The sequence below is a fragment of the Cyprinodon tularosa genome, unplaced genomic scaffold (genome assembly GCF_016077235.1).
Source record: "Cyprinodon tularosa strain WSP-4 unplaced genomic scaffold, ASM1607723v1 ctg560, whole genome shotgun sequence".
NCBI classification, from domain to species: domain Eukaryota; kingdom Metazoa; phylum Chordata; class Actinopteri; order Cyprinodontiformes; family Cyprinodontidae; genus Cyprinodon; species Cyprinodon tularosa.
The window spans coordinates 441,889-469,444 of record NW_024039297.1 but is presented as its reverse complement, the minus strand read 5'-3'; the positions used below and the strand labels follow the sequence as shown (position 1 = coordinate 469,444).

Genomic DNA, 27,556 nt, shown 5'->3' with positions numbered 1-27,556 from the left:
TCTACCCCTCAGGGGTTGGTTCCTATTTAAACTTCTGTCAATACTGACCATGTCCACCTTTCCCGCAATACTTTTCCAAGATCCAGCAATACTTTTGCGAGATCTCTCAAAAGTATTGCGAGATCTCGCAATACTTTTGTGAGATCCCGCAATAGTAGTGGGAAATCTCGCAATACTTTTGTGAGATCCCGCAATAGTATTGCGAAATCTCGCAATACTTTTGCAGGATCCCGCTATACTTTTGCGAGATCTCTCAAAAGTATTGCTGGATCTCGCAATACTTTTGTGAGATCCCGCAATAGTATTGCGAAATCTCGCAATACTTTTGCAAGATCCTGCAATACTTTGGCGAGATCTCACAAAAAATATACTTTTGCGAGATCTCTCAAAAGTACTGCGGGATCTCTCAATACTTTTGTGAGATCCCGCAATAGTATTGTGAAATGTCGCAATACTTTTGCAAAATCCCACTATACTTTTGCGAGATCTCTCAAAAGTATTGCTGGATCTCGCAATACTTTTGTGAGATCCCGCAATAGTATTGCGAAATCTCACAATACTTTTGCAAGATCCTGCAATACTTTGGCGAGATCTCACAAAAAATATACTTTTGCGAGATCTCGTAAAAGTATTGCGGGATCTCGCAATACTTTTGCGAGATCCCACAATAGTATTGCGAAATCTCGTAAAAGAATTGCGGGATCTCGCAATACTTTTGAGAGATCTCGCAATACTTTTGCAAGATCTCTCAAAAGTATTGCAAGATCCCGCTATACTTTTACGAGATTACGCAATACTTTTACGAGATCCCGCAATACTTTTGAGAGATCTCGCAACACTTTTGAGAGATCTCGCAATGCTTTTGCGAGATCCCGCAATACTTTTGCGAGATCTCGCAATACTTTTCAGAGATCCCACAATACTTTTGAGAGATCTTGCAAAAGTATTGTGAGATCTCGCAAAAGTTTATTTTTTGTGAGATCTTGCAAAAGTTTTGCGGGATCTCGCAAAAGTTTATTTTTTCCCTCGATGTCTTTTTAGGGGCTCCGTACTAACAGGACCTGCAGCTACGATGACAATTTCAGACCCTCTGTGATTTCTAAATGAGTGTTCAAATACTTATTTTGCTGTAGTCCTCCACATCTCAGAGACCTTTAGGGAAACAGACCTCCTCTGGATCTTCATCCAAATTACAGATAAGGATTCAGATAACGGTTGCTGCTTAAGGTACTGAGAGGAGAAAATGGAGGTGCAGTTTTGGGGCACAGCTCTCTGAACTTTCCTCGGACCTCCAGGCTAGACGCTGACATTCCACAGAAGACGGCTGAGTTTTTCCGACGCTTTAGCTTTCAATTTGCATTTTCTGTGAACAGCTTGCAGCTTTGGATTCTGTTGGAACAGGTCTGGTTAAAGGTCACCTTCACGCCCAGCTCCTCTCATTCCAGGAGCCTCGCCTCCTGCGGGGGTTTTAAAAGGAGTACCTTCTCTCTGCTCCTCACTCTCCTCCCTGTCTCCTTCAGCAGCAGCAGGAACGCAGCATCCATCATGACCTCCACCTTCATGTCCCGCTCCATCCGCTCCTCCAGCGGCTTGGGGGGAGATGGAGGTTTCTACTCCATGAGGGCCGGCAGCGTGTACGGAGGAGCCGGGGGCTCAGGGGTTCGGATCTCCTCTGCCTCCTCCCTGGGTAGTGGAAGGTCCTCCATGGGTGGAGGTGGAGGCTTCTTCTCTATGGGCAGCGGTGGTGGAGGAGGCTTCTCCTCCCAGATGAGCTTCAGCGCATCCGGCATGGAGGACAACTTGGTTGGGAACGAGAAGTTCACCATGCAGAACCTGAACGATCGCCTCGCCACCTACCTGGACAAGGTACGCAAGCTGGAGAAGGCCAACGCTGAGCTGGAGCAGAAGATCAGGGGGTTTGTGGAGAGCAAGGTGGGGCCCTCCGCCCGGGACTACAGCGGCTCCTTCACCTCCATCAGCGAGATAACAGAGAAGGTGAGGAGGACCCTGAGCAAACTGTGGAATGTTCATCACCTTAAAGGCAGGATGCCTGAGAAGAAAGGTCCTCCTGCTGGAGTTTAAGCAGGTTCTGAAGCACACAGAGCAGATCTGCACTGACATGTTTGAAGAAAGGTGCACAGATCCATCATCACCTTCATCATGGCCATTTTTAGGGCTGCTGAAGCATTTGAATCAAAGCACCACTAAAACTATCTTAATACTGTATGCGCTTTTTACAATGAGAAACAAACTATGTAAAAACTCTACAGTATTTGGTTATTTAACTCTTTATGTTCTGGTTCATCAGAAATAATAATAAGCAAACAAAAAAACAAGTAAACAAGCCTGATGAAGCTCCTAAACCTTAATGTTGAGCAACGCCTAGCGGAAACGCTGCGTTCAGGTGTTTCTGAAATGTTCAGTCAGATTTCTGCACCTATTGATGGTGAGTTGGTGAAATGTTCACCAGCGAGATGCTCTAATGTGTCTCAGACTGTTTGTTTGATTATCTTTAAAACGCAACTCAATTTCAATATTTACATTTTCTGAATCGTTAGTAAATCTTTGTAATTTTTTCAGTTTTTAGTTATTTGAAGTTTTAATCCATTTTATGATTGCCTGTTTAAAGAGGGAGGGGTGTAAAGGGGGGGCAGAGGAGCGAAGTGTGAGCAAAGTGAAAGGTCAGAAAAATCAGGTAAGAAAACAGACAGAATAGCAAAGAAAGTGGCAAAGAAAAACATTTCATTGAGTAGATTATTTTATATATATTATGGAAGTAATTTTGGCAAAAAAGAGAAAAGTCATTTCATGAAAACTGATTTAAAGGTTTCCATGAAATGAGTTGATTTTAAAGGTTTAATTGGTTGGAAATTCTTCTAAAAAATGCTGCTCTTTGCTTTGTTTATTGGGTTTTTGGCTCATGTCTCAGATACGATGCATTAGTGAACGATGGAGTCAGTCATTAGCAAAACGCACTGAACATGTTTCAAAAATCTGTAGAAAAACAGTGAAATGAATCTAGCCTGGAACGACAGCTCTCTGGGTGCTCAGCCCCCCTGAACCTCTGGTCCTAGAACCGCCCCTGATCCTGAGTCAAACCTTCTTGACGGCTGAACCGTCACCAGATGACCATGATCAGAATCAGAATCAGAAATACTTTAATAATCCCAGAGGGAAATTACTTTTGTTACACGCTCCAGTTACAGTTTTACATAATATATTCACACATCCAACTATACAATATAATAAAGATTAAAAAATAAGAATAAAAAGAGATAAAATATATAGCTCTTCTGTATATCTATCTGTATTTATATCTATGCATATGTAAAAACTAAATCCAAATAAAGTGAAAATCCAAGTAAAGTGATAAATCTAAGTAAAGTGATATGTGGCGTGCAGAAATAGTGCATAAATGTCAATGCACTATTTCTGCACACCACGTATCACTTTACTTGGATTTATCACTTTACGTGGATTTATCACTTTACTTGGTTGGCTCCAGTCATACTTCTCCATCATTGCTCTCCTCTACACGTTTCCTTTGTTTTTCTTCTTCTATTTCCGTTTTCAGATCTACCTCTTCTCACGCCTAAAGTCTTCACACCTCCTGAGGTCAAACCTGGATTTTTCCTTCACTGAGAACCAGCAACTCTGTGTTGTTTTGGTTCTTCTTCTTTTCTTCACTTCCAGCTTTATTTTTTTACATCTGATAATAAATTTTGAGTTCATAGAAAGTTTAACACCCTGAACTTCAGATAGTTCTGGTTGGAGGATCAGCATCTTCTGAGCTCACCTGTTGAATCCAGAGGAGTAACTTCAGACCTTCTGTCTGCAGATCCAGGAGGCCTTCAGGGTGAATGGAGCCGTCAACCTGAGCATCGAGAACGCTCGCTTGGCAGCAGATGACTTCAGGATCAAGTGAGTCCTTCGCTCCTCCGACCCATTTAGATGTTTGTCTTAATCACATGAAACATCTCATCTGCTCCTCCTGCAGGTATGAAACCGAGTTGGCCATGCGTCAGTCGGTGGAGGCCGATATTGCCGGGCTCAGGAGGCTGATGGACGAGCTGACTCTGTCCAAGTCGGACCTGGAGATGCAGATCGAGGGTCTGAAAGAGGAGCTGATCTACCTGAAGAAAAACCACGAGGAGGTGAGCATTTGGGAAATCTGCTCCTTGCTTCCTGAGAGCAGCTGATCAGTGCGTCTGAAGAAGTTCTTGGTGCTGAAGGTCTGTGTGTGTGTGTGTGTGTGTGTGTGCAGGAGCTGGTTTCCACCAAAGCCCAGATGAGCGGTCAGGTCCATGTGGAGGTGGACGCCGCCCCGGCCCAGGACCTCACCAAGGTCATAGAGGAGATCAGGGAGCACTACGAGGCCGTGGCCGCCAAGAACCACAAAGAGCTGGAGAACTGGTTTCAGACCAAGGTAAGCTGCTGTGACATCACTTCCTGTGCTCAGATCAGGAGTGAAAGCAAACACTGAATGAGTCTGTGTGTGTGTGTGTGCTGGTTGATGTGGATACAGCTTTTATGGTGTCCTTACCAACGGTTGGAGGACCAGCGGGCCTAGAGAACGTTACGTTCCAAACGTGGCGGGTCCCTTTTAAGAGTCATAGCGTGAATTAACTTTAGGTGAAGATCAGGGGTAAGGCAAAGACTAAGGTCAGGGTTAAAATTAGGGTTAAGGTCACGATTAAGATCAAGGTTAAGGTCAGGGTTAATGATAAATGCAGTGTCAGGATTTTATGTTCTTTTCAAATCCCAGCCACCTGGAAATTTATATTTCTGATACTTTAGGATGTTTATTGCCCTCCCCTGTAGGGGTGGTAAAATATCTTATTTAATCAGATATTATTTCAACTGTTATATACTGTTTATGACACACAGTCCTACTAACTGTGTGTTAGAACAATAGATGAAAGAGTGATTCGAGCACTAATCATGGTCAAACAGTTATTTCTGCACATACATGGAATAAATTCACCCCAACTTCTGTTCAAAATATAAGAGTTTATTAACAAAAATCATTCAGCTCCAAGTCAAACATATTTCAGTTTAACACTCTTAACTAAGACTAGTAAAACTCAACTCAACTAAACTACTATGTACAAAGAAGAAGGGGAGAATGGTTGAAAACCATATTACAGTTTAAGATGGATTATTTGTTGGTCAGACTTGCTAATAGAAATGTAAATATCATCCGAGGAACACCTGAACACTAATGTTATATCAGTGTTTAAACTCTTAGTGAATAAAGCTCGTCTAAGCTTCAGCAACAGCTCAACACATATTCCTGTAGCATAGCGTAGCATGCAGTCCATCCTGTTAGCTTGACTTTACTCATCAGTAAACACATGTTTGTTCTGTCCCTAATCATGCCAGACCTGCAAACCTTTTTGTCCATGTCCAGTTGGAAGCTTGAGTTCATCCACCTGCAGCTCAGCAGTCAGGGCACAGCAGGGGTTCTTAGTCTCAGTCTCACACCCAGGGCATGGTCCTCATCCAGTCTGGCTCTATACGTTCTGAAACTCAAGAGAAATGTGTTGCAAAACGTCTGTTTTGCAGTAGTTTGGTTCTGAAAGGTTAAGTTGTAGGTTGAAGTTTCTGGAGATCTGGTTCCCCTGAGGCCCACATCTCCACTGTGGTGGAGAACCAGCCAAAGGCCAAAGCGGACCCCAGCTTCCTGGCCAAGGGAGAGGAGGCAAAGAGGAGAGAATGTGGTTTTCTCTGTGGTTTTGTTGTGTCCTCACAGGGAGGGGGTAGTTTTTCACACCTCTGGGGGCTGCCATGTGACTTGCCTGTGAATGCTATGTGGCTGAAAAGGGGGGGCTGCAGAAATCCCCCAGCTGTTATTCACCAAAGCTGCGTTTTCTCCTCTGCTCATCCTGTCAAGATGAAATATGGGAGCTGGTTCCCAGTGTCCAGAAAGAAGGATCATGGCATATGGCACAACAGCTACAGCTAAAAATGAACGTCACTGGATGTAAAGTCCTAATCTGTTTAGAAACATAAACCTTTGTGTATCGTTGCAGACGGAGACGCTGAACAAAGAGGTGGTCTCTCAGTCAACAACGCTGCAGGAGACCAAGAGCGAAGTGACCGAGGAGAGACGGAGGCTGCAGTCTCTGGAGATGGAGCTGCAGGTTGCACAGGGCATGGTGAGGAGAACTGCAACCACCATCATAGAACCACCATCATAGAACCACCATCATAGAACCACCGACACAGAACCACCATCATAGAACCATCATCATAGAACCACCGACAAAAAACCACCATCATAGAACCACCATCATAGAACCACCATCATAGAACCATCATCATAGAACCATCATCATAGAACCACCATCATAGAACCATCATCATAGAACCACCATCATAGAACCATCATCATAGAACCACCATCATAGAACCACCATCATAGAACCACTGCCACAGAACCACCGTCACAGAACCATCATCATAGAACCACCATCATAGAACCATCATCATAGAACCATCATCATAGAACCATCATCATAGAACCACCATCATAGAACCATCATCATAGAACCACCATCATAGAACCATCATCATAGAACCATCATCATAGAACCACCGACATAGAACCACCATCATAGAACCACCATCATAGAACCATCATCATAGAACCACCATCATAGAACCACCATCATAGAACCACTGCCACAGAACCACCGCCACAGAACCATCATCATAGAACCACTGCCACAGAACCATCATCATAGAACCACCATCATAGAACCACTGCCAAAGAACCACCGCCACAGAACCACCGCCACAGAACCACCATCTTAGAACCACCATCATAGAACCATCATCATAGAACCACCATCATAGAATCACCATCATAGAACCACCGACACAGAACCACCATCATAGAACCATCATCATAGAACCACCATCATAGAACCATCATCATAGAACCATCATCATAGAACCATCATCATAGAACCACCATCATAGAACCACCATCATAGACCCACCATCATAGAACCACCATCATAGAACCACCATCATAGAACCACCGATACAGAACCACCATCATAGAACCACCATCATAGAACCATCATCATAGAACCACCATCATAGAACCATCATCATAGAACCACCATCATAGAACCACCATCATAGAACCACCGATACAGAACCACCATCATAGAACCATCATCATAGAACCACCATCATAGAACCACTGCCACAGAACCACCATCATAGAACCACCATCATAGAACCATCATCATAGAACCACCATCATAGAACCACCATCATAGAACAACCGACACAGAACCACCATCATAGAACCACCATCATAGAACCATCATCATAGAACCACCATCATAGACCCATCATCATAGACCCATCATCATAGAACACTCATCATAGAACCACCATCATAGAACCACCATCATAGAACCACCGACACAGAACCACCATCATAGAACCACCATCATAGAACCACCATCATAGAACCATCATCATAGAACCACCATAATAGAACCACCGCCACAGAACCATCATCATAGAACCACCATCATAGAACCACCATCATAGAACTACCATCATAGAACCATCATCATAGAACCATCATCACAGAACCACCGCCACAGAACCACCATCATAGAACCACCGCCACAGAACCACCGCCACAGAACCACCATCATAGAACCACCATCATAGAACCATCCTCATAGAACCACCATCATAGAACCATCATCATAGAACCATCATCATAGAACCAACATCATAGACCCATCATCATAGAACCACCATCATAGAACCACTATCATAAAACCATCATCATAGAACCACCATCATAGAACCACCATCATAGAACCATCATCATAGAACCACCATCATAGAACCACTGCCACAGAACCACTGCCACAGAACCACCGCCACAGAACCATCATCATAGAACCATCATCATAGAACCACCATCATAGAATCACCGACACAGAACCACCATCATAGAACCACCATCATAGAACCATCATCATAGAACCATCATCATAGAACCATCATCATAGACCCATCATCATAGAACCACCATCATAGAACCACCGACACAGAACCACCATCATAGAACCACCATCATAGAACCACCATCATAGAACCATCATCATAGAACCACCATCATAGAACCACTGCCACAGAACCATCATCATAGAACCACCATCATAGAACCACCGCCACAGAACCATCATCATAGAACCACCATCATAGAACCACTGCCACAGAACCACCGCCACAGAACCACCATCATAGAACCACCATCATAGAACCATCATCATAGCACCACCGCCACAGAACCACCGCCATAGAACCACCATCATAGAACCACCATCATAGAACCATCATCATAGAACCACCATCATAGAACCACCGCCACAGAACCACCATCATAGAACCACCATCATAGAACCACCATCATAAAACCACTGCCACAGAACCACCATCATAGAACCACCATCATAGAACCATCATCACAGAACCACCGCCACAGAACCACCGCCATAGAACCACCATCATAGAACCATCCTCATAGAACCATTCTCATAGAACCACCATCATAGAACCATCATCATAGAACTATCATCATAGAACCATCATCATAGTACCATCATCATAGAACCATCATCATAGACCCATCATCATAGAACCACCATCATAGAACCACCGACACAGAACCACCATCATAGAACCACCATCATAGAACCACCATCATAGAACCATCATCATAGAACCACCATCATAGAACCACCATCATAGAACCACCGCCACAGAACCATCATCATAGAACCACCATCATAGAACCACTGCCACAGAACCACCGCCACAGAACCACCATGATAGAACCACCATCATAGAACCATCATCATAGAACCACCGCCACAGAACCACCGCCATAGAACCACCATCATAGAACCACCATCATAGAACCATCATCATAGAACCACCATCATAGAACCACCATCATAGAACCACCATCATAGAACCACCGCCACAGAACCACCATCATAGAACCACCATCATAGAACCACCATCATAGAACCACTGCCACAGAACCACCGCCACAGAACCACCATCATAGAACCACCATCATAGAACCATCATCATAGAACCATCATCACAGAACCACCGCCACAAAACCACCGCCACAGAACCATCATCATAGAACCACCATCATAGAACCATCCTCATAGAACCACCATCATAAAACCATCATCATAGAACCACCATCATAGAACCACCATCATAGAACCACCATCATAGACCCATCATCATAGAACCACCATCATAGAACCACCATCATAGAACCACCATCATAGAACAACCATCATAGAACAACCATCATAGAACCACCATCATAGAACCACCATCATAGAACCATCATCATAGAACCACCATCATAGAACCACCATCATAGAACCACCGACAAAGAACCATCATCATAGAACCACCATCATAGAACCACCATCATAGAACCCCCATCATAAAACCATCATCATAGAACCACCATCATAGAACCACCATCATAGAGCCATATCATAGAACCACCAACACAGAACCATCATCATAGAACCACCATCATAGAACCATCATCATAGAACCACCATCATAGAACCACCATCAAAGAACCACCGACAAAGAACCATCATCATAGAACCACCATCATAGAACCACCATCATAGAACCATCATCATAGAACCATCATCATAGAACCATCATCATAGAACCATCATCATAGAACCACCGACAAAGAACCACCATCATAGAACCACCATCATGAAACCATTATAATAGAACCATCATCATAGAACCACCATCATAGAACCATCATCATAGAACCGCCCACACAGAGCCGCCCACACATAGCCGCCGACACAGAGCCGCCCACACAGAGCCACCGACACAGAGCCGCCCACACAGAACCGCCCACACAGAACCACCGTCACAGAACCGCCCACACAGAGCCGCCCACACAGAACCACCGACACAGAACCGCCCACACAGAACCGCCGTCACAGAACCACCGTCACAGAACCGCCCACACAGAACCGCCCACACAGAGCCGCCCACACAGAGCCGCCCACACAGAGCCGTCCACACAGAACCGCCCACACAGAACCGCCGTCACAGAACCGCCCACACAGAACCGCCCACACAGAACCGCCGTCACAGAACCGCCCACACAGAACCGCCGTCGAAGAACCGCCCACACAGAACCGCCCACACAGAACCGCCGTCACAGAACCGCCGTCACAGAACCGCCCACACAGAACCGCCCACACAGAACCGCCAACACAGAACCGCCGCCCACACAGAACCGCCCACACAGAACCGCCCACACAGAACCGCCCACACAGAACCGCCCACACAGAACCGCCGCCCACACAGAACCGCCGTCACAGAACCGCCGTCACAGAACCGCCCACACAGAACCGCCGTCACAGAACCGCCCACACAGAACCGCCGTCACAGAACCGCCCACACAGAACCGCCGTCACAGAACCGCCCACACAGAGCCGCCCACACATAGCCGCCGACACAGAGCCGCCCACACAGAGCCACCGACACAGAGCCGCCCACACAGAACCGCCCACACAGAACCACCGTCACAGAACCGCCCACACAGAGCCGCCCACACAGAACCGCCCACACAGAACCGCCCACACAGAACCGCCCACACAGAACCGCCCACACAGAACCGCCCACACAGAGCCGCCCACACAGAGCCGCCCACACAGAGCCGCCCACACAGAACCGCCCACACAGAACCGCCGTCACAGAACCGCCCACACAGAACCGCCCACACAGAACCGCCGTCACAGAACCGCCGTCACAGAACCGCCCACACAGAACCGCCCACACAGAACCGCCCACACAGAACCGCCCACACAGAACAGCCGTCACAGAACAGCCGTCACAGAACATCCGTCACAGAACCGCCCACACAGAACCGCCGTCACAGAACCGCCCACACAGAACCGCCCACACAGAACCGCCCACACAGAACCGCCCACACAGAACCGCCGTCACAGAACAGCCGTCACAGAACAGCCGTCACAGAACAGCCGTCACAGAACCGCCCACACAGAACCGCCCACACAGAACCGCCCACACAGAACCGCCGTCACAGAACCGCCGTCACAGAACAGCCGTCACAGAACCGCCCACACAGAACCGCCCACACAGAACCGCCCACACAGAACCGCCCACACAGAACCGCCGTCACAGAACCGCCGTCACAGAACCGCCGTCACAGAACCGCCCACACAGAACCGCCGTCACAGAACCGCCCACACAGAGCCGCCCACACATAGCCGCCGACACAGAGCCGCCCACACAGAGCCACCGACACAGAGCCGCCCACACAGAACCGCCCACACAGAACCACCGTCACAGAACCGCCCACACAGAGCCGCCCACACAGAACCGCCCACACAGAACCGCCCACACAGAACCGCCCACACAGAACCGCCCACACAGAGCCGCCCACACAGAGCCGCCCACACAGAGCCGCCCACACAGAACCGCCCACACAGAACCGCCGTCACAGAACCGCCCACACAGAACCGCCCACACAGAACCGCCATCACAGAACCGCCATCACAGAACCGCCCACACAGAACCGCCCACACAGAACCGCCCACACAGAACCGCCCACACAGAACAGCCGTCACAGAACAGCCGTCACAGAACATCCGTCACAGAACCGCCCACACAGAACCGCCGTCACAGAACCGCCCACACAGAACCGCCCACACAGAACCGCCCACACAGAACCGCCCACACAGAACCGCCCACACAGAACCGCCGTCACAGAACAGCCGTCACAGAACAGCCGTCACAGAACAGCCGTCACAGAACCGCCCACACAGAACCGCCCACACAGAACCACCCACACAGAACCGCCGTCACAGAACCGCCGTCACAGAACAGCCGTCACAGAACCGCCCACACAGAACCGCCCACACAGAACCGCCCACACAGAACCGCCCACACAGAACCGCCGTCACAGAACCGCCGTCACAGAACAGCCGTCACAGAACCGCCCACACAGAACCGCCCACACAGAACCGCCCACACAGAACCGCCCACACAGAACCGCCCACACATAACCGCCCACACAGAACCGCCCACACAGAACCGCCGTCACAGAACCGCCGTCACAGAACCGCCGTCACAGAACCGCCCACACAGAACAGCCGTCACAGAACCGCCCACACAGAGCCGCCCACACAGAACCGCCGTCACAGAACCGCCGTCACAGAACCGCCCACACAGAACCGCCCACACAGAACCGCCCACACAGAGCCGCCCACACATAGCCGCCGACACAGAGCCGCCCACACAGAGCCACCGACACAGAGCCGCCCACACAGAACCGCCCACACAGAACCACCGTCACAGAACCGCCCACACAGAGCCGCCCACACAGAACCACCGACACAGAACCGCCCACACAGAACCGCCGTCACAGAACCACCGTCACAGAACCGCCCACACAGAACCGCCCACACAGAGCCGCCCACACAGAGCCGCCCACACAGAGCCGCCCACACAGAACCGCCCACACAGAACCGCCGTCACAGAACCGCCCACACAGAACCGCCCACACAGAACCGCCGTCACAGAACCGCCCACACAGAACCGCCGTCGAAGAACCGCCCACACAGAACCGCCCACACAGAACCGCCGTCACAGAACCGCCGTCACAGAACCGCCCACACAGAACCGCCCACACAGAACCGCCAACACAGAACCACCGCCCACACAGAACCGCCCACACAGAACCGCCCACACAGAACCGCCCACACAGAACCGCCGCCCACACAGAACCGCCGTCACAGAACCGCCGTCACAGAACCGCCCACACAGAACCGCCGTCACAGAACCGCCCACACAGAACCGCCGTCACAGAACCGCCCACACAGAACCGCCGTCACAGAACCGCCCACACAGAGCCGCCCACACATAGCCGCCGACACAGAGCCGCCCACACAGAGCCACCGACACAGAGCCGCCCACACAGAACCGCCCACACAGAACCACCGTCACAGAACCGCCCACACAGAGCCGCCCACACAGAACCGCCCACACAGAACCGCCCACACAGAACCGCCCACACAGAACCGCCCACACAGAGCCGCCCACACAGAGCCGCCCACACAGAGCCGCCCACACAGAACCGCCCACACAGAACCGCCGTCACAGAACCGCCCACACAGAACCGCCCACACAGAACCGCCGTCACAGAACCGCCGTCACAGAACCGCCCACACAGAACCGCCCACACAGAACCGCCCACACAGAACAGCCGTCACAGAACAGCCGTCACAGAACATCCGTCACAGAACCGCCGTCACAGAACAGCCGTCACAGAACCGCCCACACAGAACCGCCCACACAGAACCGCCCACACAGAACCGCCCACACAGAACCGCCCACACAGAACCGCCGTCACAGAACCGCCGTCACAGAACCGCCGTCACAGAACCGCCCACACAGAACAGCCGTCACAGAACCGCCCACACAGAGCCGCCCACACAGAACCGCCCACACAGAACCGCCGTCACAGAACCGCCGTCACAGAACCGCCCACACAGAACCGCCCACACAGAACCGCCCACACAGAACCGCCCACACATAACCGCCCACACAGAACCGCCCACACAGAACCGCCGCCCACACAGAACCGCCCACACAGAACCGCCCACACAGAGCCACCGACACAGAGCCGCCCACACAGAACCGCCCACACAGAACCGCCGTCACAGAACCGCCGTCACAGAACCGCCCACACAGAACCGCCCACACAGAACCGCCCACACAGAACCGCCCACACAGAACCGCCCACACATAACCGCCCACACAGAACCGCCCACACAGAACCGCCCACACAGAACCGCCGTCACAGAACCGCCGTCACAGAACCGCCGTCACAGAACCGCCCACACAGAACAGCCGTCACAGAACCGCCCACACACAGCCGCCCACACAGAACCGCCGTCACAGAACCGCCGTCACAGAACCGCCCACACAGAACCGCCCACACAGAACCGCCCACACACAGCCGCCCACACATAGCCGCCGACACAGAGCCGCCCACACAGAGCCACCGACACAGAGCCGCCCACACAGAACCGCCCACACAGAACCACCGTCACAGAACCGCCCACACAGAGCCGCCCACACAGAACCACCGACACAGAACCGCCCACACAGAACCGCCGTCACAGAACCACCGTCACAGAACCGCCCACACAGAACCGCCCACACAGAGCCGCCCACACAGAGCCGCCCACACAGAGCCGCCCACACAGAACCGCCCACACAGAACCGCCGTCACAGAACCGCCCACACAGAACCGCCCACACAGAACCGCCCACACAGAACCGCCGTCACAGAACCGCCCACACAGAACCGCCGTCGAAGAACCGCCCACACAGAACCGCCCACACAGAACCGCCGTCACAGAACCGCCGTCACAGAACCGCCCACACAGAACCGCCCACACAGAACCGCCAACACAGAACCGCCGCCCACACAGAACCGCCCACACAGAACCGCCCACACAGAGCCGCCCACACAGAACCGCCCACACAGAACCGCCGCCCACACAGAACCGCCGTCACAGAACCGCCGTCACAGAACCGCCCACACAGAACCGCCGTCACAGAACCGCCCACACAGAACCGCCGTCACAGAACCGCCCACACAGAACCGCCGTCACAGAACCGCCCACACAGAGCCGCCCACACATAGCCGCCGACACAGAGCCGCCCACACAGAACCGCCCACACAGAACCACCGTCACAGAACCGCCCACACAGAGCCGCCCACACAGAACCGCCCACACAGAACCGCCCACACAGAACCGCCCACACAGAACCGCCCACACAGAGCCGCCAACACAGAGCCGCCAACACAGAGCCGCCCACACAGAACCGCCGTCACAGAACCGCCGTCACAGAACCGCCGTCACAGAACCGCCGTCACAGAACCGCCCACACAGAACCGCCGTCACAGAACCGCCCACACAGAACCGCCGTCACAGAACCGCCGTCACAGAACCGCCGTCACAGAACCGCCCACAAAGAACCGCCGTCACAGAACCGCCCACACAGAGCCGCCCACACAGAGCCGCCAACACAGAGCCGCCCACACAGAGCCGCCCACACAGAACCGCCCACACAGAGCCGCCCACACAGAACCGCCCACACAGAGCCGCCCACACAGAACCGCCCACACAGAACCGCCGTCACAGAACCGCCCACACAGAGCCGCCCACACAGAGCCGCCAACACAGAGCCGCCCACACAGAACCGCCCACACAGAACCGCCGTCACAGAACCGCCGTCACAGAACCGCCCACACAGAACCGCCGTCACAGAACCGCCCACACAGAACCGCCGTCACAGAACCGCCGTCACAGAACCGCCCACACAGAACCGCCCACACAGAACCGCCCACACAGAACCGCCCACACAGAACCGCCCACACATAACCGCCCACACAGAACCGCCCACACAGAACCGCCGTCACAGAGCCACCGTCACAGAACCGCCCACACAGAACCGCCGTCGAAGAACCGCCTACACAGAACCGCCCACACAGAACCGCCGTCACAGAACCGCCGTCACAGAACCGCCCACACAGAACCGCCGTCACAGAACCGCCCACACAGAACCGCCGTCACAGAACCGCCCACACAGAGCCGCCCACACATAGCCGCCGACACAGAGCCGCCCACACAGAGCCACCGACACAGAGCCGCCCACACAGAACCGCCCACACAGAACCACCGTCACAGAACCGCCCACACAGAGCCGCCCACACAGAACCACCGACACAGAACCGCCCACACAGAACCGCCGTCACAGAACCACCGTCACAGAACCGCCCACACAGAACCGCCCACACAGAGCCGCCCACACAGAGCCGCCCACACAGAGCCGCCCACACAGAACCGCCCACACAGAACCGCCGTCACAGAACCGCCCACACAGAACCGCCGTCACAGAACCGCCCACACAGAACCGCCGTCGAAGAACCGCCCACACAGAACCGCCCACACAGAACCGCCGTCACAGAACCGCCGTCACAGAACCGCCCACACAGAACCGCCCACACAGAACCGCCCACACAGAACCGCCCACACAGAACCGCCCACACAGAACAGCCGTCACAGAACAGCCGTCACAGAACAGCCGTCACAGAACCGCCCACACAGAACCGCCCACACAGAACCGCCCACACAGAACCGCCCACACAGAACCGCCGTCACAGAACCGCCGTCACAGAACAGCCGTCACAGAACCGCCCACACAGAACCGCCCACACAGAACCGCCCACACAGAACCGCCCACACAGAACCGCCGTCACAGAACCACCGTCACAGAGCCGCCCACACAGAGCCACCGTCACAGAGCCACCGTCACAGAGCCACCGTCACAGAGCCGCCCACACAGAGCCGCCCACACAGAGCCGCCCACACAGAGCCGCCCACACAGAGCCGCCCACACAGAACCGCCGCCACAGAACCGCCGCCACAGAACCGCCCACACAGAGCCGCCCACACAGAACCGCCCACACACAACCGCCCACACAGAACCGCCATCACAGAACCGCCATCACAGAAGCGCCATCACAGAACCGCCCACACAGAACCGCCCACAAAGAACCGCCCACACAGAACCGCCCACACAGAACCGCCATGACAGAACCGCCCACACAGAACCGCCATCACAGAACCGCCCACACAGAACCGCCCACACAGAACTGCCCACACAGAGCCGCCCACACAGAGCCGCCCACACAGAACCACCGTCACAGAGCCGCCCACACAGAGTCACCGTCACAGAGCCGCCCACTCAGAACCACCGTCACAGAGCCGCCCACACAGAGCCGCCCACACAGAGCCGCCCACACAGAGCCGCCCACACAGAGCCGCCGTCACAGAACCGCCCACACAGAGCCGCCCACACAGAACCGCCCACACAGAGCCGCCCACACAGAGCCGCCCACACAGAGCCGCCCACACAGAACCGCCCACACAGAACCGCCGTCACAGAACCGCCCACACAGAACCGCCCACACAGAACCGCCGTCACAGAACCGCCCACACAGAACCGCCGTCGAAGAACCGCCCACACAGAACCGCCCACACAGAACCGCCGTCACAGAACCGCCGTCACAGAACCGCCCACACAGAACCGCCCACACAGAACCGCCAACACAGAACCGCCGCCCACACAGAACCGCCCACACAGAACCGCCCACACAGAACCGCCCACACAGAACCGCCCACACAGAACCGCCGCCCACACAGAACCGCCGTCACAGAACCGCCGTCACAGAACCGCCCACACAGAACCGCCGTCACAGAACCGCCCACACAGAACCGCCGTCACAGAACCGCCCACACAGAACCGCCGTCACAGAACCGCCCACACAGAGCCGCCCACACATAGCCGCCGACACAGAGCCGCCCACACAGAGCCACCGACACAGAGCCGCCCACACAGAACCGCCCACACAGAACCACCGTCACAGAACCGCCCACACAGAGCCGCCCACACAGAACCGCCCACACAGAACCGCCCACACAGAACCGCCCACACAGAACCGCCCACACAGAGCCGCCCACACAGAGCCGCCCACACAGAGCCGCCCACACAGAACCGCCCACACAGAACCGCCGTCACAGAACCGCCCACACAGAACCGCCCACACAGAACCGCCGTCACAGAACCGCCGTCACAGAACCGCCCACACAGAACCGCCCACACAGAACCGCCCACACAGAACCGCCCACACAGAACAGCCGTCACAGAACAGCCGTCACAGAACATCCGTCACAGAACCGCCCACACAGAACCGCCGTCACAGAACCGCCCACACAGAACCGCCCACACAGAACCGCCCACACAGAACCGCCCACACAGAACCGCCCACACAGAACCGCCCACACAGAACCGCCCACACAGAACCGCCGTCACAGAACCGCCGTCACAGAACCGCCCACACAGAACCGCCCACACAGAACCGCCCACACAGAACCGCCCACACAGAACCGCCGTCACAGAACAGCCGTCACAGAACAGCCGTCACAGAACAGCCGTCACAGAACCGCCCACACAGAACCGCCCACACAGAACCGCCCACACAGAACCGCCGTCACAGAACCGCCGTCACAGAACAGCCGTCACAGAACCGCCCACACAGAACCGCCCACACAGAACCGCCCACACAGAACCGCCCACACAGAACCGCCGTCACAGAACCGCCGTCACAGAACAGCCGTCACAGAACCGCCCACACAGAACCGCCCACACAGAACCGCCCACACAGAACCGCCCACACAGAACCGCCGTCACAGAACCGCCGTCACAGAACCGCCGTCACAGAACCGCCCACACAGAACAGCCGTCACAGAACCGCCCACACAGAGCCGCCCACACAGAACCGCCCACACAGAACCGCCGTCACAGAACCGCCGTCACAGAACCGCCCACACAGAACCGCCCACACAGAACCGCCCACACAGAACCGCCCACACATAACCGCCCACACAGAACCGCCCACACAGAACCGCCGCCCACACAGAACCGCCCACACAGAACCGCCCACACAGAGCCACCGACACAGAGCCGCCCACACAGAACCGCCCACACAGAACCGCCGTCACAGAACCGCCGTCACAGAACCGCCCACACAGAACCGCCCACACAGAACCGCCCACACAGAACCGCCCACACAGAACCGCCCACACATAACCGCCCACACAGAACCGCCCACACAGAACCGCCGTCACAGAACCGCCGTCACAGAACCGCCCACACAGAACAGCCGTCACAGAACCGCCCACACAGAGCCGCCCACACAGAACCGCCGTCACAGAACCGCCGTCACAGAACCGCCCACACAGAACCGCCCACACAGAGCCGCCCACACATAGCCGCCGACACAGAGCCGCCCACACAGAGCCACCGACACAGAGCCGCCCACACAGAACCGCCCACACAGAACCGCCGTCACAGAACCGCCCACACAGAGCCACCCACACAGAACCACCGACACAGAACCGCCCACACAGAACCGCCGTCACAGAACCACCGTCACAGAACCGCCCACACAGAACCGCCCACACAGAGCCGCCCACACAGAGCCGCCCACACAGAGCCGCCCACACAGAACCGCCCACACAGAACCGCCCACACAGAACCGCCGTCACAGAACCGCCGTCACAGAACAGCCGTCACAGAACCGCCCACACAGAACCGCCCACACAGAACCGCCCACACAGAACCGCCCACACAGAACCGCCCACACAGAACCGCCGTCACAGAACCGCCGTCACAGAACCGCCGTCACAGAACCGCCCACACAGAACAGCCGTCACAGAACCGCCCACACAGAGCCGCCCACACAGAACCGCCCACACAGAACCGCCGTCACAGAACCGCCGTCACAGAACCGCCCACACAGAACCGCCCACACAGAACCGCCCACACAGAACCGCCCACACATAACCGCCCACACAGAACCGCCCACACAGAACCGCCGCCCACACAGAACCGCCCACACAGAACCGCCCACACAGAGCCACCGACACAGAGCCGCCCACACAGAACCGCCCACACAGAACCGCCGTCACAGAACCGCCGTCACAGAACCGCCCACACAGAACCGCCCACACAGAACCGCCCACACAGAACCGCCCACACAGAACCGCCCACACATAACCGCCCACACAGAACCGCCCACACAGAACCGCCCACACAGAACCGCCGTCACAGAACCGCCGTCACAGAACCGCCCACACAGAACCGCCGTCACAGAACCGCCCACACAGAGCCGCCCACACAGAACCGCCGTCACAGAACCGCCGTCACAGAACCGCCCACACAGAACCGCCCACACAGAGCCGCCCACACATAGCCGCCGACACAGAGCCGCCCACACAGAGCCACCGACACAGAGCCGCCCACACAGAACCGCCCACACAGAACCACCGTCACAGAACCGCCCACACAGAGCCGCCCACACAGAACCACCGACACAGAACCGCCCACACAGAACCGCCGTCACAGAACCACCGTCACAGAACCGCCCACACAGAACCGCCCACACAGAGCCGCCCACACAGAGCCGCCCACACAGAGCCGCCCACACAGAACCGCCCACACAGAACCGCCGTCACAGAACCGCCCACACAGAACCGCCCACACAGAACCGCCCACACAGAACCGCCGTCACAGAACCGCCCACACAGAACCGCCGTCGAAGAACCGCCCACAGTCAGAACCGCCCACACAGAACCGCCGTCACAGAACCGCCGTCACAGAACCGCCCACACAGAACCGCCCACACAGAACCGCCAACACAGAACCGCCGCCCACACAGAACCGCCCACACAGAACCGCCCACACAGAACCGCCCACACAGAACCGCCCACACAGAACCGCCGCCCACACAGAACCGCCGACACAGAACCGCCGTCACAGAACCGCCCACACAGAACCGCCGTCACAGAACCGCCCACACAGAACCGCCTTCACAGAACCGCCCACACAGAACCGCCGTCACAGAACCGCCCACACAGAGCCGCCCACACATAGCCGCCGACACAGAGCCGCCCACACAGAACCGCCCACACAGAACCACCGTCACAGAACCGCCCACACAGAGCCGCCCACACAGAACCGCCCACACAGAACCGCCCACACAGAACCGCCCACACAGAACCGCCCACACAGAGCCGCCCACACAGAGCCGCCCACACAGAGCCGCCCACACAGAACCGCCGTCACAGAACCGCCCACACAGAACCGCCCACACAGAACCGCCGTCACAGAACCGCCCACACAGAACCGCCCACACAGAACCGCCCACACAGAACCGCCCACACAGAACCGCCCACACAGAACCGCCCACACAGAACAGCCGTCACAGAACAGCCGTCACAGAACAGCCGTCACAGAACCGCCCACACAGAACCGCCGTCACAGAACCGCCCACACAGAACCGCCCACACAGAACCGCCCACACAGAACCGCCCACACAGAACCGCCCACACAGAACCGCCGTCACAGAACAGCCGTCACATTACAGCCGTCACAGAACAGCCGTCACAGAACCGCCCACACAGAACCGCCCACACAGAACCGCCCACACAGAACCGCCGTCACAGAACCGCCGTCACAGAACAGCCGTCACAGAACCGCCCACACAGAACCGCCCACACAGAACCGCCCACACAGAACCGCCCACACAGAACCGCCGTCACAGAACCGCCGTCACAGAACAGCCGTCACAGAACCGCCCACACAGAACCGCCCACACAGAACCGCCCACACAGAACCGCCGTCACAGAACCGCCGTCACAGAACCGCCGTCACAGAACCGCCGTCACAGAACCGCCCACACAGAACAGCCGTCACAGAACCGCCCACACAGAGCCGCCCACACAGAACCGCCCACACAGAACCGCCGTCACAGAACCGCCGTCACAGAACCGCCCACACAGAACCGCCCACACAGAACCGCCCACACAGAACCGCCCACACAGAACCGCCCACACAGAACCGCCCACACATAACCGCCCACACAGAACCGCCCACACAGAACCGCCGCCCACACAGAACCGCCCACACAGAACCGCCCACACAGAACCGCCCACACAGAGCCACCGACACAGAACCGCCCACACAGAGCCACCCACACAGAACCGCCGTCACAGAACCGCCGCCCACACAGAACCGCCCACACAGAACCGCCCACACAGAACCGCCGTCACAGAACCGCCGTCACAGAACCGCCGTCACAGAACCGCCCACACAGAACCGCCCACACAGAACCGCCCACACAGAGCCGCCCACACAGAGCCGCCCACACAGAGCCGCCCACACAGAACCGCCGTCACAGAACCGCCCACACAGAACCGCCCACACAGAACCGCCGTCACAGAACCGCCGTCACAGAACCGCCCACACAGAACCGCCCACACAGAACCGCCCACACAGAACCGCCCACACAGAACAGCCGTCACAGAACAGCCGTCACAGAACAGCCGTCACAGAACCGCCCACACAGAACCGCCGTCACAGAACCGCCCACACAGAACCGCCCACACAGAACCGCCCACACAGAACCGCCCACACAGAACCGCCCACACAGAACCGCCGTCACAGAACAGCCGTCACAGAACAGCCGTCACAGAACAGCCGTCACAGAACCGCCCACACAGAACCGCCCACACAGAACCGCCCACACAGAACCGCCGTCACAGAACCGCCGTCACAGAACAGCCGTCACAGAACCGCCCACACAGAACCGCCCACACAGAACCGCCCACACAGAACCGCCCACACAGAACCGCCGTCACAGAACCGCCGTCACAGAACAGCCGTCACAGAACCGCCCACACAGAACCGCCCACACAGAACCGCCCACACAGAACCGCCCACACAGAACCGCCGTCACAGAACCGCCGTCACAGAACCGCCGTCACAGAACCGCCCACACAGAACAGCCGTCACAGAACCGCCCACACAGAGCCGCCCACACAGAACCGCCCACACAGAACCGCCGTCACAGAACCGCCGTCACAGAACCGCCCACACAGAACCGCCCACACAGAACCGCCCACACAGAACCGCCCACACAGAACCGCCCACACAGAACCGCCCACACAGAACCGCCCACACATAACCGCCCACACAGAACCGCCCACACAGAACCGCCGCCCACACAGAACCGCCCACACAGAACCGCCCACACAGAGCCACCGACACAGAACCGCCCACACAGAGCCACCCACACAGAACCGCCGTCACAGAACCGCCGCCCACACAGAACCGCCCACACAGAACCGCCCACACAGAACCGCCGTCACAGAACCGCCGTCACAGAACAGCCGTCACAGAACCGCCCACACAGAACCGCCCACACAGAACCGCCCACACAGAACCGCCCACACAGAACCGCCGTCACAGAACCGCCCACACAGAACCGCCCACACAGAACCGCCGTCACAGAACCGCCGTCACAGAACCGCCGTCACAGAACCGCCCACACAGAACCGCCGTCACAGAACCGCCCACACAGAGCCGCCCACACAGAACCGCCCACACAGAGCCGCCCACACAGAACCACCGTCACAGAGCCGCCCACACAGAACCGCCCACACAGAACCGCCCACACAGAACCGCCCACACAGAACCGCCAACACAGAACCGCCAACACAGAACCGCCCACACAGAACCGCCCACACAGAACCGCCCACACAGAACCGCCGCCCACACAGAACCGCCGCCGCCACAGAACCTCCCACACAGAACCTCCCACACAGAACCGCCCACACAGAACCGCCCACACAGAACCGCCCACATAGAACCGCCCACATAGAACCGCCCACATAGAACCACCCACATAGAACCGCCCACATAGAACCGCCCACATAGAACCACCTCTCTTGAACCAAAACCAGGACAAACTAAAGTAAGCAGAGGTTAAGGGCATCCATGGCATGAATTAGACTCTGAACTTTCCAGAAACTCCTCTGGATGCAGGTTCATCTCCACCAACTTGAAACATCTCCAGACTGAAATCTTTTCGCTAAACATCTGAAGCTCAGGCAGACTGGATGGATAACACCTGTAATATCAGTTATTTACAGATTCTCAGGTTGATTAGGTTTGGACTTGGACTAGGCCATTCCAGCCCATAAATCTGCTCTAATCCAACCTCAGATATTTAGGTCTGTACTTGGAATGGCGTATTTCTGGTCTAATGGTCTAAATCCTGCAGTTTCTTCTTCTTGATCTTTTAAACATGTTTTAGTTGGAGATCAAGGTGATCATTGTTCTTCTGTGGTTTCTGTGCAGAAAGCATCTCTGGAGGCGTCCCTGGATGACATTCAGAGCAGATATGCCATGCAGCTGTCCAGACTCCAATCCATGGCGAGTTCCGTCCGCTTCTGTTTGTTTTGATTTGTGAAAAGTGGGAGGAGCTCAAATCTAACCTGAGCTGCGTCTGCAGGTATCGTCACTGGAGGAGCAGCTGATGAACCTGAGAGGAGACATTCAACAACAGTCTGAGAATTACAAGTTGCTGCTGGACCATAAGACCCGGCTGGAGATGGAGATTGCAGAGTACAGGAGGCTGCTGGATGGAGAGGGAGGCGGCAGGTGAGGCTCGCACCTTCCAGACCCCACCCTGACCTCTACAGGTGATCCAAACACTTATTTGAGCTCTGATTGGTCCACAGTTCCTCCTCATCCACCACAACCCGGCGAGTGGTGACTGTGGTGGAGGACAACGTCGACGGGAAGGTGGTTTCCTCCTCCTCCGTTACTCATTGAGGCAGCCAATCAGCTTCTTTCCTGCTGACTCACCTGAGAATAAAACGAGAGTCCAAATCAGCTCCAGGAGTCCGTCTTTATTTATATCCCCAGAACTTTAACAGGTTTCGTCCTTCGCAGTGAGCCTGCAGGTGAGGCTCGGAACCAGTAAAGATCAGGTCCAGTAAATGTTCCCAGTATCCTGTCCTCGAAAAGTCAGGTTAATTTAAAAAGCAATTCTGCTATGATTCCTTTGAGATGAGGACAAATAAACACATTTATAATAAAATAATAAACTAAAGAAATAAAGGTTCTGAAAACCGAAAAAAAAAAACATGAGAAGACTCCTAGAAACAGGAAGTTGGAATAAAACAACTTTAAACTGAGGTGAACGGAGGCTGTGTCTCAACCACCGCCCTAAGCCCCACATAGAGAACCATGTATTCAATTCTATTCAGTCTATTTCTATAGCTCTAATTCACAACACATGTCATCTCAAGGGAAATGCACTTCAACCAGATTATACAGTTAAATTGAAAGTTTTCTATCTAAGGAAAACCAGCTGATTGCATCGACTCATTGACTCTTCAGCAATCCCTCACACTCAGCATGCTTGTAGCGACAGTGGAGAGGAAAAACTCCCTTTGAACAGGAAGAAACCTCCAGCAGAACCAGGCTCAGTGTGAGCGGCCATCTGCTGAGGCCGACTGGGGTTCAAGGAGACAGAAGCAGACATAGAAAAAGAAGCATAGATACAAAAGGCAACTGTCAACCAGCTCCACAGGCGGCCCCGTCCAGGAAACACACAGCCAGGCAGACGAGCTCCGAGCCAGCTCCCATGTCAGAGGATGAAGAGAGCACATCCAGTTAGTCACAGTCAGAGAAACAGGACTACACTGGAAAACAGGCCAAGCTCCAACATCTAGAAACAAAGGTGTTGATGGCAGCAGCACAGCTGATATTTCTCTCCAGGATGGAGTCACAGCAAAACAGGAACAGACCAGATGAAGCTACTATGAGAAAAAGCAGAGAGAGCAGAATGTTAGAGATTGAACTAACAGATTCTGCAGAGTGGGAGAATAGAGATAGAATGAAGCAGAATGATGAAAAAGGGGTCCCTATGTCCTCCAGCAGTCTAAGCCTATAGCAGCAGAACTATAGAGATAGCTCAGGATAACCTGAGCCACCCTAACTATAAGCTTTATCAAAAAGGAAAGTTTTAAGCCTAGCCTTAAAGTAGACAGGGTGTCTGCCTCACGGACTAAAACTGGTAGTTGGTTCCACAGGAGAGGAGCCTGATAACTAAAAGATCTGCCTCCCATTCTACTTTTAGAAATTCTAGGAACCACTAGTAAACCTGCAGATTGAGAGCGAAGTGCTCTGTTAGGAACATAAGGAACAATCAGATCTCTGATATCAGATGGAGCTTGGCCATTTAAGGCTTTATATTGCCAACCTGCTGCCAACCAGAAGGTGGCAGCAGTGTCAACAAGTCTGGAGGTATTATCCTAAGACAGAAACACAGGAAAAGCAGCGATTTTGGTTTGTTAGCAGGATCAATTAAAACTTCTGTAACGGATTTTAATTTTTCGCCTCATACCAACGATTAATTCATTAAAATTAGCTGATCATCCAGATCATGTTTGAGTTTTGGTTTAGGTGGAAGTCACCATATGGGTCTGATTGGCAGAGTCTGATCTCTGACTGCTTTAAGTATTGAAGTGAAACGCAAACAATTCAGTTTAATCAGAAGGTTTAAGTTTAAAGTGCTTAAAGAACAAGAACATTTATTAACTTAAGTTTGCAGAAATTTTACCAAATAATAAGTTTCGAAGACTGAAATAGTTTCAACATTCACATTTATAGTGGTGATACATTCTTATATACGATTAATATAATCATATTTAAGCCTATAGTCAGACTTTAAAGTTTGTGGGGTGCAGTTTCTGATTTATTTTAAATCATTGACATTACTCAAAAGATTAAATTCTTACAGCTATTGAAATTATATTTCTACTGCCAAAACATTTTGAAAACCTCAAATTTCCACAGAATGAAAATACATACAAAGCAATAAATACATCAGTTCATATTAAAAAAGTGATAAAAGACGGCGAGGCCTAGTCCTCAACGTGGCGTCACACCTTCAACTTCCTCCCCTTCACCTTTGCCGCATGTCTTCCCCTCTCTCTCCAATCCCGCCCCTTGTCTGGCTATTTTTGAACAATACAAAAATAAAAACCACTAGAGCAAAAAAAAAAAAAAACGAATTAAAGACTTTTGAGTTTTTCAGAAAGGAAGGTTTTCAGTTCCTTCCTGAAGAGCTACAGCTGATATAAACACAAATAAACGGCAATTTGATAAATATGATGCAAGAAACAGAGCCCAGACCAGGTAGAATAGAATAAAATAGAATAAAATAGAATAGAATAGAATAGAATAGAATAGAATAGAATAGAATAGAATAGAATAGAATAGAATAGAATAGAATAGAATAGAATAGAATAGAATACCATCAGAACTTAACAGATTCTACAGATAATTAGTTATGATGATAATCTTAAAAGTCTGAGACCAGTTCTGACCCAGTCCTTCACTCACACATGATCAGGTCCTTCCTTTCTGGCGTCTGAAGGACAATCTGACCTTAAAGTTCCTCTGAATGGACTCAGAGGTTACATCAGAACCACAGAGGCCCTCCTGTTAGAACGCTCAGAACATCAGACCCAGAATTCAGGTGAGACAGACAAATATATATTTAGAAGAGCATTTATGAAAGTGCGGCTGCTCGTCGGTCCAGAAGCTTAAATAGCAGCAGGTGAATGAGATGAGAGCTGATGAGCAGAGGGCGGAGCCAAGCAGGGCAGAACAAGGAAAAAAATGCCTCAAGATCATTACACCTGTTCAGCATCTCCATGCTGCCCTTAACTTAGATTTTAATAAACAGAATCAGTTACCATAGCAAGGCAGAAGACACCCAGTTGTTCATCAACATGCCACCAGGAGACTATGAACACATTCCGGATCATTTAAGGGACGAACAAAATGTTCTTCAGCTGATTTAAACTAAACTGAAGTCTTAGTTTTTGGACCAGATGTTTCAAAGTTAGCGCTTCAGCTAATCCAGCTGTGATGCTCCCACACCTAAACCTTCAGAGGCTCATAAACACAGGAACAAACTCAGC

General features: G+C 53.7%; 1 protein-coding gene across 1 annotated transcript; it reads left to right on the top strand.

The window, feature by feature from the left end:
* Window positions 1–1,528: 1,528 nt before the first annotated feature.
* LOC119796903 (keratin, type I cytoskeletal 13-like) lies at window positions 1,529–24,452 on the top strand. The gene is made up of 8 exons (XM_038305675.1): window positions 1,529–1,995; window positions 3,839–3,921; window positions 3,998–4,154; window positions 4,265–4,426; window positions 6,033–6,158; window positions 23,916–23,990; window positions 24,070–24,218; window positions 24,299–24,452. Exons 1-8 carry the CDS (start codon window positions 1,546–1,548, stop codon window positions 24,390–24,392), a joined length of 1,296 nt encoding a protein of 431 aa, XP_038161603.1. The 5' UTR covers window positions 1,529–1,545; the 3' UTR covers window positions 24,393–24,452.
* Window positions 24,453–27,556: the final 3,104 nt, after the last annotated feature.

Excerpts from the sequence above, each read along its gene's own strand:
- LOC119796903 (XM_038305675.1), top strand. The coding sequence starts at position 1,546 with ATGACCTCCACCTTCATGTCCCGCTCCATCCGCTCCTCCAGCGGCTTG. Across the intron at positions 4,427-6,032 it reads AGAACTGGTTTCAGACCAAG|ACGGAGACGCTGAACAAAGA; the intron begins GTAAGCTGCTGT and ends GTATCGTTGCAG. Across the intron at positions 6,159-23,915 it reads TGCAGGTTGCACAGGGCATG|AAAGCATCTCTGGAGGCGTC; the intron begins GTGAGGAGAACT and ends GTTTCTGTGCAG.